The sequence below is a fragment of the Centruroides sculpturatus genome, unplaced genomic scaffold (genome assembly GCF_000671375.1).
Source record: "Centruroides sculpturatus isolate CEXI.00-Female unplaced genomic scaffold, Cexi_2.0 scaffold1202, whole genome shotgun sequence".
Taxonomy (NCBI): domain Eukaryota; kingdom Metazoa; phylum Arthropoda; class Arachnida; order Scorpiones; family Buthidae; genus Centruroides; species Centruroides sculpturatus.
In genome coordinates this window covers 218,726-234,067 of record NW_019385444.1, presented here as the reverse complement: position 1 = coordinate 234,067, position 15,342 = coordinate 218,726, and the positions used below count along the sequence as shown (strand labels likewise).

General features: G+C 32.1%; 1 protein-coding gene across 1 annotated transcript in view; it reads right to left on the bottom strand.

The window, feature by feature from the left end:
- LOC111639069 (regulator of G-protein signaling 7-like) overlaps positions 1–15,011 on the bottom strand; it is a 46,177-nt gene extending 31,166 nt beyond the window's left edge. The window contains exons 1-2 of the mRNA XM_023384841.1: positions 14,588–15,011; positions 4,993–5,143 (exon numbers count right to left, since the gene is read on the bottom strand). Of these exons, the coding sequence (XP_023240609.1) occupies positions 4,993–5,143; positions 14,588–14,671 (235 nt within the window). The 5' untranslated portion in view covers positions 14,672–15,011. The remainder of the gene's footprint in view (positions 1–4,992; positions 5,144–14,587) is intronic.
- Between the last annotated feature and the right edge of the window lie 331 nt (positions 15,012–15,342).

Sequence of the window (15,342 nt, the reverse complement as noted above, 5' to 3'; positions counted from 1 at the left end):
AGTACTGTACCTTGCTTTCCCCATCTGAAGACATCTATGGATATGCCTGTTAAACTGGTTAACTTTCTGGTAAAACACATCATTGTCTGTAGCAGGGAGGAAAGAGATCAAAATTAGCTCACAAAAACTGTACACATACTTAATGGACAGTCCCTTGATATCATTTCTGAAGTGGTTTTTGGAGTTTCAAATGCCAAATGATATGATACGAGATGAGATCATTACATGGCAACCAATAAAATGATGTCACTTTGGTCAATTTTACATGACTGATATCAATTATCATCAATTGACAAATGCTTTAGGTCACTTTAAGTGATCAATTGATATCAAATGATACATTACATACAAATCTGTAAATTGATTTAATATACTTGTATTTGAAATGCAAAGAAATATAAAATCAAATACTCGTAAAATGGCCCTTATAATTCCTGTACTAGATAGTTCCCTGTCACGATTGACAGAGCACTATGTAGTTAACAGTCCAATCTTTCATCCTAGTTGGGTTGAAAAGAACCCACTTGTTAATGTTATCATAACATGAGAAAAATAGTGAAATGTATTTATCCTCCCCTTTTCACTAGTTAATAATTAATAACATTAATAAATAGTATAAGAATTTATTAATTATACTATTTATATTAATATTAATAACAACATAACAATAAAAATAATCATATATAATAAATAATACAATGTGTTATGAAGTAACTCCATCTGTAGAGAAAGACAACTAAAAACTCCACAAGCACACAAATAAACAGATTTTGATTTTTACATTAATAATTACATGCAATAAAATATTTTGCATGTAATTAATATCCTGCAAAATATATTATTAATATTTGCTTCTTGTAAGAAACAAAAACATAAATTAAAATATTTCAAATAACCTTAACCCTCAATCAAGACAGCTCATTAACTTAAATGAGTTTAATTTTTTAATACAATAATTGTCACTTATAGTTTAATAATAATAAATATGACTTTATCTACTTAGATTCAAAAAACAGTATATCAATATTAATTATCAAGTTTACCATACAAATTAATAGCGTGATAACGAGTAAAACATTGTTATAATCTTTGAATCTTGACACGTTATCAATGTATGTTTCTGTTACTGCTTGTTACAGAAGCAACTGCAGGGAGTTCAAATATCAGCTGTTGTAGAAGTTTACAATCATTATTGGCCGAAGCTGACCTAAAGAGGGTCGAGAACGTATCCAATTAAGTAAGAAGATCAACAGGATCGGTTTCCAAAACAAGCAGTAACAGAAATATATTCTTCAATAATAATAAATTCAAATAAAAATTGTAAATTTAAGTAATTTTTGAATATAAACAAATGTTTAAACTAATATCAATAACAATTTTTGCAATTTAAAATGCATTAAGAACAGAAATAATTAATTTAAAATGAACAGTAAAACAGTGACAAATAAATACACTATTATAGTTACTATTATTATTATTATTACTACAATTATTTACTAGCATTTACACTTCAGCTCTTTCACAAGATATATTGATGTTTCATTGCAGTCATTAAGTAAATAAATGAATATTGTTCTATATACAGCAAAATATCATTGTGTGATAATTGTTAATGGATGCTTACAAGTGAAACAGTTATTAATCATTATTAAGGTGATTATATGTCAAAATTACGAAACATGATTGTTGAATATTTTATCAATTAAATTAGGAAAGGACTTTGTGTTTAGTTTTAGATTATCTTAATATTTTAATATTATTATTATTTGGGGACGTCCATTAGCTGCATTTACAGTTTAAGCATACTTGCCAACCATCAGTGTTTTGTATGTTCCATCAGTGGATAGGCCGCTTTTGTCAGCATCTTTAATGAATTTGATATTACAATAATTCATGTGACATTATCACATAAACACTTCATTTAACAAGTCTAATACCAATATATAAGTATATGCTGACGATATTGTATGTATTTTATTACAAACGACTGAATGAACCAGAACAATGTTCTCAGATCATTCACTTGGGAAAGAACCAAGATTGATATTCTTATATATGTATGTTAATATAGGTATGAGAATTTTAGCTGAAATATGATAATTTTAAATGGCAGATAGGTTAAATTATATCTTCAAGTCTGGCACTAATGTTGCCAGACTTGAACACAGTTGATTGTTAAGGGGAAAATCAATTACGGCCAACTCATCATTGTAAGGAAATGAGTTACTTTTACAGTTAGACCATATTATTGAGCAGCCCACAGTTTCTCTGCCCAAAAAGAAGATACAAATTGACCCCCCTATAACACTGTTGATAATTGTTTTATATGAATTCCATGTTGTATGAGTCACTTAGATTTTACAATTACGTGAGCCATTCACAGCTCGGCACAGGTATTTGTAAAATCTAAGTGACTCGTACAACATGGAATTCATATAAAATGGAATTATCAACAGTGTTATAGGGGGAGGAAAAAGATATTTTGTACGATAAGATATAGTAAGACAGAAAATAAATTGTTCTTAATAATTGCAATGAAAGCCAATAAACTGATTGATTGCAACTGTCATTAGTATACTGTAACACTAACAATTCACCATAACATAAGGAGGCACTCATCATGCAAGAATATCAAGACTCTTAACAGATGAAGATGAAACAAATCATAAATCTACACCTACATTTATGATATGGACCTTAAAATACGTTTTTTTTTTTCTTTGTCATGTGTAGCATACGAATTTGTTCTTATATGTCTACTCACCTAGCCATGTGAATGAACTATAAGAAAATATTTTTAAAGTCTTTTATTTTCAATGTCGGGTTTATGAACTGTTGTACGTGCAAACGAGGGGGGAGGAGATTTGCCAGAAACACATCATTTGCATATTTACGCAGAAAATTTAGTTAAATTTACTAAAATATTATATATAGAAATAAACTGCAGTCTAAAATTTTCGTCAGATGGAACGTGAATTACTGTACATGTAATTAAAGGGTTTGCCGAAATTACATTGTGGGAGAAAGGAGGTCAAAAACTGTACACGTAACTGACGGCCCCTAAACTCTAAACAATATGCACGCAGTTAATATTATAAATTAACCGACCCCTTTAAAATGTATCCCAAATAACTGCATTAAAGATTAAGTATGGCAGTGTGGATGATTTTATTATCTTTCACAGAACCAACTAATCAGTTTTACGATAATGAATCCCGCAATCTATCAGCGGTTCGATATCATTCATTGTAATTATATCTCCCATAGGACTTAAACTATTCTAGACTATCGATAGTAAAACTTTCGTTTTTCCATTTCCCATTTAATCTTCACCCAATTTATTTTCTTACGCGCAGTCGACCCCCCCCAAATAACACTGTTGATAATTCCGTTTTATATGAATTCCATGTTGTACGAATCACTTAGATTTTACAAATACGTGTGCCGGGTTATGAACGGCTCACGTATTTGTAAAATCTAAGTGATTCGTACAACATGGAATTCATATAAAACGGAATTATCAACAGTGTTATAGGGGGGTCGACTGTATTCTGTTACATTCTAAATTATTCAGACGATTTAATTACACTAAAATCAATTAAAATCGAAAATTTTTTTTTTATGAAATAACACAAAAAATACCCTTAAAATAAATAATTCTTTTTTCCCGTTTAAATTATATTTCCTTTCTTAAAAAAAAATACAAGTATATCTGCGGTTTTTCGTGTAAACACAGTGTAATTCAGTTACGGCGACATGCTCCTCTTCTAACTTGTATGGTAAATATCGAGTAAATAATACGAAATCAGCTCTGAGCAATACTTTGTGAATGATTTTTATTAACCTCTCTCACTCTCTAAACATATAAATAGATTCTTCGTGGCCATTTTCTATTATCTAGAAAGGAAACTATTTGGGTTATTATTGTAATTACGGAGCACTAAATACTTTTAGTCGCTGTCAAAAGTAATAATTTCATCAACGTTCTGACAATGTGGGCGTTCTGATGAAGAACGTCGTCTGCATTATTATTTTTTCTAGTTTCTCGGCAACTCTACAATGTCAAAAACACGAGTGAATGAAGATTCGCGCTGCTCGAAAGGCGATCCTGTTGAGGTTCTATTACATTAAAACACTAAAAAAACGTTCAATAATTAGCCGTGTTTGAATCGTCATTCGGTCATCTCGGTTTTTTTTTCCATTGAGGACTCCTCTAATGCAGAAAATCGATCGAATCTCTCTGTAATCTATACATCACAGGGAAGGCTTATCCCAGAACATGCTACACTTCAGTTTCCTTTTTTTCCCCCCCTCCATCTCGAGCAATAATAGTTGCATTGCCTTCTCTTATCGGTGATGATGCAGAAGAGTACTCTTCTGTCTTTTTATCCCGTAGATTAATATTAACACAACTGCCTCCATCGATCGAAGTCGCTAAACTGAAAGAAATTCAATCATAAAGTAATTTCCAACCCCTGTTTGGACCCGTAAATCAATTTTTATATTCTGCATCATTTGATTTATCGGGTTGACTTGACATTAAAATAAAATGAACGATAAATCAGTGGCTTTTTTTCTCCTTCTTTCTTTCTTCCTTCTGCCACCTCTCGAGAGCGGAGATGAGTTTTATGATAGAAGATTTTTTTTTTGAAATCGTGATCCAAAATAGTTAACTCCCACGTTTAACAGGTTGTAAACACAAGTTTCCATTAAGAATTATTGAATTCCGAGGGAGATATTATAATAAAGACACCGTGAAGAACGTTTAATGGAATGTACACAATGATAATTTGCATACTGGATCATAAAGATTGAGGCCGAGTACTTCAAAAAACAGTGGCGCGTTATAGCATCACGGGACCCAAGCGAATTTGAACTATGGTGCCGCATATACAGTGTTTATTTCAGACATTTTTCTTCGAGAAAAAATTTGTTTGGGACCTTGTATTGGTGGATCCCCAGGCAATATTTGCCCATAGGATAACGCGCTACCGTCGAAGGAACATATTTTGTTCCGGTATAGAAGTGAAAGACATACGCTCTTACCAGTAAACACGCTGGGTATCTTCGACATGAAGCTCTTGACAGTTTTGACAGGAACACCAGTTTGTTCGTCCTGCATTTTTTCCACCATCTGTTCCATCTGCCAAAGTAAATTACAAGTTACATATTCGAAATTTAAAATATATTAATATATATATATATATATACACATTTAAAAAAAAAAAAACAATACAGACAGTCTTCCTCTTCACCATTGTATTGCTGAAACAGACAGCTAAGATAGATAATCGATAGAAGCGAATGGAATTCGTCATATGCTAACTTAGGAACTAATATAAACCGATCATTGTGAAGATAATCACGACATCTCACACGCTGTCATTCACTCTGGCCCATCAGAATAGGGGAAGAACGACAGTGATAGAGAGGAGCTATATTCTTAGATGTAATTGCTATTCTTGATTTATGAGGTTTAGTATTCATACATGAAAGATTCCTTCGAGAAAAGCTCTATCTTTTACATAAAATACAAAGTTAAATGTGGGAGAAACCAAAATAACTATTTAAAAAAAAAAAAAATAGAAGAGGAGGAAGAAGAGAAGAAAAAAGAAAATATCGATTTTTCTATTTAAGAAAGCCATAAAAACAAGAATATTTAGGATTATTCTGTTTTTAGAGTTTATTCATCATTTCCTCTTAATTCTGTAACTAGTAGCCTTATATTTCTATATATATAAGGCTACTACTATAAAGAAATTCTTATTAATAATACGAGATAAAGAATTTTATTATTAAAAATTTAAGAAAGTGTACAAATTTATCGTTTCTCCTCCCCCGTTTAATCTATTCGTCGAGAAAATAATGATAATACTTTATTGACGTTAATAAAAAAAAGGAAAAAATTGATGATTATAACACTTTCTATGGTACCACTTTGTGTTTTCCTCGTGTTTCCATTAGTCAAGAATGGTTTCGTATTACATTACTAAAGACTACATCTTCCACGTTTCCTGTTTATTGATCAAGAATTCGGTCTTTGTTCCGTATTTTAGATATTCTCTATATCTCATTCCACATCATTATGCTACACTTGGAAGAGAAAACTGCGTATCAATATCGCATTTCACACTGCTCTAGAATTTTTTTTTTTTCGTCGTGTAGTTCACGTGTTGATAGTATTTTTATATACAGTAATTGGTGACGGATTACCCAACGAACGTACTAGGGCCTCGTCCTTAAAATAAAGGGCCTTATAAGAAAATACGGATCTCAAAGGGATACAATCAGCTACCGATAACGGTTAGATAAATTCCCTTTGAGAGGAGTGTTAAATTATCTAAGTACCAGTCGACCCCCCCTATAACACTGTTGATAATTCCGTTTTATATGAATTTCATGTTATACGAGTCATTTAGATTTTACAAATACGTGTTCCAGGCTGTGAACGGCTCACGTATTTGTAAAATCTAAGTGACTCGTACAACATGGAATTCATATAAAACGGAATTATCAACAGTGTTATAGGGGGGTCGACTTGTATTTGTATTGGTTAATAACAGCAGAAATCACAACAAAAATCACGTTACAAACGGGAAAACATCAACAAGTAATTAATTAATGAAATCCGTTTGAGTACTTTCAAATTAATTCCCAGTATAATCTAATTAATAGCAAATAAAACCGTTTGCTTCTTAACTAATCTCTTTTACTCATTTACATTTTATGTATGCAGGAATTCTTAATCCAAGTTTAATAAAAGTTTCTCGATTCGTAAAGAGTTGGCAAGCAATACGAGAATTTTCTCGCGTGTTGCACAATTAATTACGTCGAAGGGAGGAGGAGGAGGAGGAGATAGGCACCAACATTAAAAATAAAATGCTTATAACGTTATTTAAAATGAGTTGTCGACGTTCCAAATTTAGAAACCCGTGACGTCAAAGATATAGAATTCATTTCTTCACGTAACAGGAAGGAATTCTATCGGAATATGTAGAAGTTTTATAGAATTAACCAGCGTTATTTTATCGTATTACCTTACCGAAGCCGGTTTAATTTTCCTGGAAACCATCGTTTACGTCATCAACATCGCGCAACACAATAGCAGCCTAGTGTGAAACGGATGTCTGTGTTTCTAAATCGAAAAGGAGATACGACTTCCTTTTTGGGAGAAATTTTAAAATGCGATAAAATCCGCAAATACTTAATTAAACCGGTGAATTCATTTTTAGTCGGTGGTTCGATAGTAGATACAGTTGTAACCTCTCTTCTCCCCTTTCTTAACACTCTCTATCAATGACTTTAAATGTCAATACGACTCGGTGTCTTAATGGTTTGTCGGTTGCAAACCGTCTATTCATGCAACTATAGTAACATTTGTAAAGGGATATCGTGTGTTATCCATCACGCCATTCGGAATTTTTGCTTTTCATGAATTGACCATCTGTATCCTGATTGACTCGAGTTACCAGTTTTTAATTTTCTTTTAAAGGCTCTGTGTAGTGGATGAAACCTAAGAAGTAACAGTTCTTGATCCGGTTTCCCATTCGGATCCGTTAAAAGCTAGTTCCTTATGTTTCTTAAAATACAAAATAAATATATTATTTATTATAAACAAGCCTAATAATTGTAACTAATACACAGTAGCGTGTTATACCTTCACGGGGAACCCCTAATTTGAATTAGGGAGCCCCATGTTCGTGTTGACCTTAGATATTTTCATATAAAATATTAGTTTGGGGTCCCTTGTTGTTGGGGGTTCCAGACAATTACCCTTTTTTCCTATAGGATAACACAGTGATAATATATAAAAAACGATTATATAATCCTTACAAATGGCTCCTTAAAGGCATTTAAAATGTGTATTATTTAATTAAAATTAATTATTATACTCGAAGCTTCTACAAGGAATATATATTATTTAGACAACATAAATTTGAATAAGACTATAATATGTTTATAATATCCAACTAAAGAAGATAAATGTTTCTTGGTTTTTCAATATTTATTATTCTTTTACTTCACAAACAGAATGAATAATTTATAACTTTCTCTTGATATGCAAATTAATATTTAATGAGTTATCCTACTCTTAATCTGTAGAAAGTACTGTACTTCCAGATGCAATGTTATACTTTCTTCTGTTTCTAGAAAATGAAAAGTTCTAGATTTCAGAGTAAAATGTGATGTAAATTCAGAAACTTGTTAATATTTTTCCTTTCAATTTTTTTAAAAATTAACAATAAAAGCCTTGAATCTAAAATCTTAATTATTCATAGAATCGGGCCCATCGACAGCTTGTATGAAATCCAGAATAAAGTGATCCCTTTGTACCCCTTAGAAGGCTCTTTGCTACTTGTTTTTGAACAAACGAAATACGTAAAATGCTTATTTATTAATAAATAAATAAAGTACAAGTCGTCCCCCCTATAACACTGTTGATAATTCCGTTTTATATGAATTCCATGTTGTACGAGTCACTTAGATTTTATAAATACGTATTCCGGGCTGTGAACGGCTTACGTAATTGTAAAATCTAAGTGACTCGTACAACACGGAATTCATATAAAACGGAATAATCAATAGTGTTATAGGGGGGACGACTTGTACAGTATTTTAATTTTTTCCAGAGACTGACTTACTATTAAAATCTTAAAAACCAAATCTAATCTCTTCTCCCTCCTCCTCTCTTCATTTTCCAAAACATTAGTAAGAAATCTATTTGCATCTTCAAAATTACAAATCATCTTATTAATAATTCTCTGCACAGAAACCATTTTTCCCAGGCATAAAAAAAAAATCCCCACACATATAAATAAATTAATTAATTAACAAGAAACGATTTTCAATTTTAAATTAGAGAAAAGAAACCGCTTTCGTTTTGTACGAAACTCCTAGAAAATAAAAAAAAAGGCGGTTATAATTAAATATTGCATTAACCTAGATTTTAAAAAAAGAAAGAAAACGAAAGCAACTATAATTAAACAAACCATTATACACAATCTATTAATGACGAATTTAATAAGAGGAAGATTGCAGAAGACTCCGTTGCAAGAAGAAGAAATTAACTTTAAGAATTAAAACAAAAAAATTCTAATCAAATTGGCTCTTGTTTTTTTTTTTTTTTATTTCGGTGTACTTAAAAAAAAAAAAAATAAGCGTAAATACCAGCTGATTTATGGAGAGATTAACGAAGGATGCGTGCCTTTCCGCGGACGAGTGGTACAAAATGGATTATGTCTTGCCAGCAATCTGATTGCATGCAACGAGTGATGGACAGAAAACATTTTATCCGATCTTGCATTATATAGCGTGTTGCACTAAAATAAACCTTTGTTCGGGTAATGTAAACTCTGCATCTGATTTATATTATTTTGTGTAATTATGTTTTCAGTGCGTTTGTTAGATTTCCACAACAGGAACTCAATCGATTTTTCTACCAAATGGATTGGTCCTCTACAGATGCATCGTTCAATGAATGAGATCTAAAAACTGCCATTAAAGAGTCTTTCGAGTAATTGGTATTTCGATAAAATGTCTAAATATATACTTCAAACAATGACTTTTTATATATATATATAAAGACGTGCCTGATCGTTCGAAGAAAGATTAGCCTTTTACATAGCTATTATTTAAATCCTCTCTCTTTCCATAAGCACTTATAAAGCCATCTATTATACAAAATTTATTAGTAAAGATTTTTCTAATTATAAAAATTGATTTTTTTTTATAATATTGTTCACCAAATTTCCCCATAAATTTTTATCAACTATTTAGTATTTGCTGTGTAAACCATTGAACCATTGGGTAGTCGGTCGCGGGTTTGCACCTTAACCAATGGCCAGGACCGTGTAGTGGAGCGTTATCCTATGGGCAAAAAAAAGAACAATTATCTAGGGGCCCCACCAATCTTTTATAAGAAAATATTTTCCCTGAAGTCAACACTGTATATGGGTCTTCTCCCTAACTCAAATTCCACTGGGTCCCACGAAGATATAACTCACCATTGGGCCCCGTGGAGTTTTCTGGATTCTCTTCACTTATCTAATATTTAAATAAGTGCAAGTTTACCAAAGAAAATCCCCCCATAAAGGAACCACCTTGGCAGATGGTCCAATATGTTGCGTTACGTTATTGAATCGATCCAAACTGCTGATAAAAAAAACAAAAGTTTTTAAATTGCTGTTCAAAAACACTTATGTAAAACCTTTTTTTTTTTTTAAGATACTTTTAAAGTTTTTCTCGTAATATTTTTAATTTTTTTTTTCTAAAATTTCTTTAAAAAAAAAAAAAAATATATACTAAGAAGAATGGAGTCAACTCCTGTAATAGAGATTCATAATCCTATTAAAAGTTGTGACTTTTTTTTTTTTTTTGCAGGGTTTCGTTAGATAATATCTTCACCCTAAATTAATATCTCTAGAGTGAAATTTCACGCTGGAAGAACTTATAAAAAAAAATTTATGCAAGAGTATAAAAGATTTAAATGATTAAATACCAAGTTTTTGAAGTGGAACGTTGAGGATGAAGTTGATAAAAGGATGCAGTCCTTGGGTAGATTTGGGCATTGCTTACAACCAAATCTTAAGCTACAACGAACAAGAATTACTTTTGTACGCGAGATTATTAATAAAGTCTGATGTCAAAACTGACTCTTTAAATAAATTTTTCCAAAAAAAAAAAAAAAAAAAAAATGTCCGAATTAAGGCGGATCATAAATAATTAAAATGACCCGTTAAACGTTCCTTTTTTTTTTTAAGTCCTCTGCCATGAGGAAAGTTCACGGATATTCTTTGCTATCGAATGGCATTCGTGTGACTACTGTGAAGTCTTTCTTTAATTTATGGCAAAGGGTGGAATTTATAAATATTCTTCCACTCCTGATTTGAATTTTAAAGTTTTGATAGATGAAAGACAAGTCTTTCCAGGAATGTTTGTAGAAAAGGAAGAGATTTGTGATATCCTCATTTAATATGTAAAAGAAAAAAAAAAAATGCTTAGATAGATGTAAAAATTAATATTATGATTATAAAAATAGGATCATGTACTTTATTTATTTATTTATTTTTTAATGTAGAAGTGAAAGAACATCTAAATTAGTTCAAATGATTGCAATTTGTTTAGGAAAGGAATAAAAGATTATAAAAAAAAGATAACTGATCCTTTCATTTATTTCAAGAAAGGGAAGAATGATTATTAAGCTCTATATATTATAGGAAAATCATAGGAAGTTTAAAAAGCTATACATCATAGGAAGATCAGAAACTATACATAAGAAAATTAGGAGCTATATAATATAAAAAAAAATCATTGGAAGTTTAAGAGTTATACATAATAGATACATAAGATGTTTGATTTTTCTTTATTTTAATAATTTATATAATAAATACATAGGATCTTTATGTAAAGAAGTTCATTGTTGTTCTATAGCAAGAAAAATTATATATTAATTATATATTTCTTCATATTCATAAATAATTAATAGTAGTATAAGCAGGGCTGGACGTGCGGTCTCTAAACTGTAATATATAACAGGCCATTCTCCTCCACCAAATAATGATACATGTAAAAAATGTAAAGCACTAAGCTGCAGCTTGTTTAGCTAACATACAAATCCTATCCCAAGTATAAGGGGGTGAATGGTTTTACAATGAAATATTATTAATGCAGTATTATAAATAATACATCATAGGAAAATCATTAGAAGATTAAGAGCTGTAAGTAATAGAAAAATATTTAATTTTTTCTTATTCTAATAATTTATAAAATAAAATACATAGGATCTTTCTGATAAACTAGATTATCATATTAAAAATATCCTATTCTATAACAAGCAAAATGCTGTATGTAATAGGAAGATTAGGAGCTAGGAAAGAAGGAAACAAAGATAATTAAAATTACTAAAAATGTATATAGTATAAATAATTACTTAAACCCATGTTCCATATATGTTTCTATTAACAAAGTAAAAAAAAAAAATCTGTAATTTTATTCATTACACAAGATTAAACAATCCTAACTTTATGTTTGATTCTGTATCAAAATAACATGAAAGTATTTTATTCCACCAGTAAAGTAACTTCAAAAACAACAATTTTATAAATTTTCCTCCATTAAGGCATTATTTTAGAAACAAAAAAACATCCTAGACTGAATGTAATTTCACCAAAAACTCCAGGCAAAATACAAAACACCAGTCCTTTTTTTATAGTTTTTCAAGTAAAAAACTCACTATAATCATAATTTTAGAATTTTATATTTTTCACATATAATATAAAATATATATAGCAATAGTAAATTGTTTAGTTTCAAGTTTAAAACACTTCAATTTTATCAAGAACAAACACCTTTAAGATTTCCAAACCCCCTGTTTTTGAGAAAGAGAGAGAGAGAGAGAGAATAAGCATCAGTAAGAAAAGTCAGAAGAAATTGGAAGCTTAAAGTTAATCCAAGGGGGGCATTACATTAAATTATCTTAGCGATAAGTCCAATTTCGCATTAACTTGTGAAATGTGTGGTTAAAGGATTACAAGAGGAACTGAATGCACTTTAAGATATATGTCAATCCAAACTGGACATCTGCTAGGACAGATACAAAAGATTCCATAAGCGAATTTCATTACACATTTCACAAAAAAAAAAAAAAAACATTCGCCATCTTTATTATCGATTTACTCTTTTTTTTCTTCTTTGTTTTATTATTTTTCTGTCGTCATCATTGACTCGATGGGAGGACAATCGAGTCAAACATGTTTATTCGATGCACACGAGATGAAGTTCTCGTATTACTGGAGTGTAAAACTTCAAATAAAATAAAAACCCGGTAGAAATTTTTCATTTTTCCCCCCCCCCGCACTTAACAGGTTTATCTGTTCTCTTCGACTGTAAACAAGCCATTATTCGATTATGGAAGATGGAAACAGTAGTTATATTGTTGATGTTCCTCCAATTATGAGAGAAAAACTAATTCAAAAAAAAAAATTCCCACTCGGCTAAAGCAATTGCTGTAATTAATTCGTTATACAATAACAAAAGCAAACGGCTCTTTATCCAAGTAGATTTTGTTTACATTCTAAATAAACAATGGCATGACCGATAGTGAAAGTTACGATAAACTTTCTCGCCATTTTAAGGGAAAGGCGATCACCATCTTCGATTAAACAACTTTCTTTTCTCTCCTCTTCCGTTCATTTATAAGCTTAAAGACGTTTATAAATCACTACATCGGAAAGTTTTCTAATTATAGAAAATTCCTATGGCGTTTATTTGTAGAGTGGAAGAATTTAGAAACATGCCGACACATATAGCGTTTTATTGCCAAAATTTCGAGTTATGAGAGTTAAAATTGTGTTTGGCACGGTGGAAAATAATCCAGGAAACATGCCCGATACGTGAAAATAATGCGAAAACGTGAATAAAATGGAGACGTTGGCAGAGAATTTTTTCTAGAAAATATGTTTTAAAAAATAAAATGAAATAAAAAACTTTCAACCTATTAAAGTGAGGAAGAAATCGGAGAAGCTACATTGTGGTCAGGCATTCGTCATTGCTTGAAACCAATTTCCGTTCTGTCAAATGGGAAGAGTCTTAATAGGGGAGGGGGAGAACGATGCGATGTCAAATAACCGTACAATGATGGATAATCGTATCCGCTGATTATATGACACAGCTATTTGTAATATGTGATCCGAGCAGATTTTCAATATTTCACGATCGATAACTCGACTTTTGTCGTCATCCGACCGTGAAAATTACAATGGGTGTCATACCACTCCGTTTTAGGAACCGCTCCTTTAAAAGTATGGTTACTTAATCCTCCTTTGAATCAATCCAATGAGTTCTGCCAGCATGTAACTACCTGTTTCTGCTACAGGTTGCTGCTGGCATGTTGCCACGAATGCAGCCAATATATCACTCCACTCTGGACAACTTAAAAAAAAGAGTGAGAGAGAGTGAGAGGAAGAAAGAACATAGGAAAAGCATCAAGTTTGCTTCAAGTTCAAGTGCACTGGAAGATTTCATTGAGCAGAGCAAACGCCTCGAAACTCAAAAGGTTTTGGCACCGTTAGACAAGCCACGAAGAACCTATTGTGAATTGTGTTGTGTGGCCAAACGCGATCGATTGATTTCCGACAGGTTTACCTTCAATCAATGCCAGTCAATGGACATGCAGATGCAGAAACCGCTCTCCTATTTGTCTGTTCGGCACATTTGACGTTAGGAAAAGCCTCCACTGCAGGAGAACGCATTAAACACACAAAACACTTATCCGAAGAGGAAAACGTGACAACAGAAGGCCACAAACTTCCGAAAGATAATTTAATTTTCGCCATCAAAAGGCGCGCGACTGCAAAAAAGATTTTTAAAAAAATATTTTCGTATTTCTATAAATTTTATTTAAAAAAAAAAAAAGAAGAAGAAGAAATTCGATAAGGAAAATGGACAATTGTCTACGGGACGTAATCGCATTTCACACCCCCCCCTCTTCCTCGCCTGGAATTTTATTTAATTCCGCATCATCCTCTCCCGCGAAAGTCTCTTATAAAGTATTCCGTATCCTCTCCCGCGAAAGTCCGTCCTGTCTTACCTTTCTGTAGACCATCTGATTAGGATTTTCGTCTAAATTCGCCGACTGTCCGTTTCCTGGATCGCTTTTCTGTCTATACGCCATGTTACTACAGCGGTTCGGTTGATTTCTTGTCGCGAGCACAACCCTGTTTTTGGCACCAGGATGAGCGGATGTTAGTCTTATCAGACCGAAATCCCATAGCGGATGTTCACCGCATCTTCCGACAGACGGCTAGAAGACGAACGTGGAACCGCAGGAGGGCATCGTCTGCAGTGGAGGAAGCGGGATGTGAAAGATTGAAGATTCGCCATTGTACGCTGGCTCCTGCAGCAGGCCGCCCAATGGAAGCTACCGAAGAGGAGAGCGCCACCACATCGTCCCCGTCACGTGACCGGAATTAAACTGACCGGAACGGAAAGTGGCCTCCCCCCTTCTCACTCTCTTCCTCTTTCTAAACCGTATTTTAATTATGTTCGTGCCGCAGCTTCCACTTTACTATTTTAAACGTCCCCGGCCGCACGCTGAATGTAATTAATTAATTGTTTCCTCTACCAGCATTTAATGTATTCGTAATCGATTTACGATTTGGATTATTTCGTTCCGTAATCGAATGGCGAATTAAATTTATTTATATTTATTTATTATTATTATTTTTTTTAATTTATGGGGTGGTGTCACGACGTCGTAAATGGTGATCGATTCTTGTTTTCGTTACTCTTCGATAGATGGCAGCACGAAATGTTAGTGAAGTTTTTTTTTTTTTTTTTTTTTTT